This window comes from Monoraphidium neglectum (assembly GCF_000611645.1).
Source record: "Monoraphidium neglectum strain SAG 48.87 unplaced genomic scaffold scaffold02945, whole genome shotgun sequence".
NCBI lineage: Eukaryota > Viridiplantae > Chlorophyta > Chlorophyceae > Sphaeropleales > Selenastraceae > Monoraphidium > Monoraphidium neglectum.
In genome coordinates, this window is record NW_014010683.1 from 1 (window position 1) to 2,040 (window position 2,040).

At 68.4% G+C, this 2,040-nt stretch overlaps 1 protein-coding gene across 1 annotated transcript in view; it reads left to right on the forward strand.

The window, feature by feature from the left end:
• Window positions 1-104: 104 nt before the first annotated feature.
• The window catches only part of MNEG_11869 (hypothetical protein), a gene marked incomplete at both ends in the record, with an annotated part of 3,218 nt that continues 1,282 nt past the window's right edge, over window positions 105-2,040 (forward strand). Inside the window, 4 exons of the mRNA XM_014039658.1 lie at window positions 105-370; window positions 974-1,109; window positions 1,409-1,593; window positions 1,788-1,951. Coding sequence (XP_013895112.1) covers window positions 105-370; window positions 974-1,109; window positions 1,409-1,593; window positions 1,788-1,951 — 751 coding nt within the window. The remainder of the gene's footprint in view (window positions 371-973; window positions 1,110-1,408; window positions 1,594-1,787; window positions 1,952-2,040) is intronic.

The window sequence follows — 2,040 nt, forward strand, 5'->3', positions numbered from 1 at the left end:
CTTCCCACCCCGGTCCCCAACCATTGCCAACAATACAGCTCTGGCTCGAGGACGCCCTCGCGGCCACAAAGGAATTCAGGCCAAAGCTGATCCTCGCCACCTCCATGCACTACATAGGGGGCGCGTGGCTGATCCCCGAGCTCATAAAGCGCGAGCGCGAGGGCCGCCTCAAGCCGCGGCCGGACGCGGGCGCCGCCGGAGCGGCTGCCTCGGCACCGGGGACGGGCGGGGCACACCATGAGGGTGGGGATTGGGACCCGGCGGGCATCAAGCTTGTTGTGGGGCACACTGTGCTGTCTCACGTTACTGGGACGTACCTGCCCGCCACATGCGGTCTGGGGTCGACGCTGCCGTTTGCGTTCCTCAACAGGTGGGACTGATTGGGACTGATTGGGACTGATTGGGACTGATTGGGACTGATTGGGACTGATTGGGACTGATTGGGACTGATTGCACGCGCACGTGTGTGAGTGTGCGCGTGTATGCGTGTGTATGTGCGTGTGTGTGTGTGTGTGTGTGTTTGGGGGGGGGGTTACGAGGGGGGCTGGGGGCTTGCGGCGGCAGGCACTGCGTCTAGGCGGGGCTCTTGTGAGTGCCCTTTTTCAACAGCAGCCTCGCCTTGCACAGCCCTGGACGGCGGCGGCGGCCTGCTGCCATACTAAAAGGATTCCCCCCGCCGCCGCGCATGGCTGCGGCCCTCTCCTCCAGGGCAGCCGCGCCCACCCAAACCCCTGGCCTTCCCCCTCCGCAAGTGCCAATGCCCTTGGCACCATCCACCCCACCCTCCCTTTTTCACCGTCTCATCGCCGTCCCGACCCGCTTCCCACAAGCCCCAACGTCAACCGCAAGTCAAGATAGCCCACCCGGCCTCGCTTGCTCGCCCCTCTACCACGCCCCTGGCCGTTCCATCCCTTTTCGCATCCCAAAACCTGACGCTTGTGCCTGAAATCAAAAACACGCCGCCCCTCGCCAGGCTGATGTGGCGCGTCGGGCTGGGCATCGCCGACAAGAACCTCTACCGGCCGCTGCGGGCCGCAACCGTGGAGCGCTTCGGCCTCGACCCCCCGCCGCCCACGTGGCTCGAGAATGAGCAGGGCAAGCGGCCCCCGGTGGGCGCTTGCTCGCGGCGGCGGCACCGCGCGCGGCCGCCTTTCTCTCCGCGCAGAGACTCGCGGCAGAGCATAGGGCGCCCAATCAGGCTGCTGGGGGCGAGGCGGGAGGGGGCACGAATGTATCGACAGACGCTGCCACAGACAGGCCGCCGTCCAACCAGGCTTCCGTCCTGCCCTCGCCCTCGCCCGAGCAATAACTCTGACAAGCCGGTCTGCTAGTTGCCTGTTGCGTCGCCTTTTGAAATGATGTGTCGGCCGTGCATCGCTCACACCAAGCACCGCCCTGCTCGCCGCAGACGATCTACGTGTACTCATCCGCCCTCGTCCCGCGCCCCCGCGACTGGCCCGCCGCCGCCGTCGTCACCGGGCCGCTGCTGGGCCCCGACAGCCGCGCGTCGCCGCTTGGGCCGGCCGCCGCGGAGCAGGCGGAAGCCGCCGCGCAGCTGCCAGAGGGGCTGCGGGCCTACATCGCGGCGGCAAAGTGAGCGAGCGCGCCGTGGATCCGCACAGGACGGGCCTGCCTGTGACCTGCACCCGTCGCATGTTTCACGCGCCGCTGTTTGGCACATGCGCAGACGCCCGCCAAAGCGTCTCTGCCCCTTGGCTCATCCCATTAATGCCGTCCCGCCGGCGGCTCCGTGCTGAGAAAACACATGCAACGGCTGCGGTTGGCAGGCGTGCCGGCCGGCCCGTCGTATACGTCGGCCTGGGGTCCATGCTGGGGGCATACTTTGACAACCCTCCAGAAATTCTGAAGGTCTTGGCAGAGGGCGTCGCCCAAGCCCAGGCCGGCGCCGGCGCCGGCAAGGGCTTCGCGGCGGTCGTGCACACGGTCACAGGTGCGCGCGTGCGCACGCGCGCGGCGCCTCGGGAGGGCTCGCGCCGCGCCGCGCCGGCGGGAGGCGCCTGCACGCGCCCTGCGCGCCCC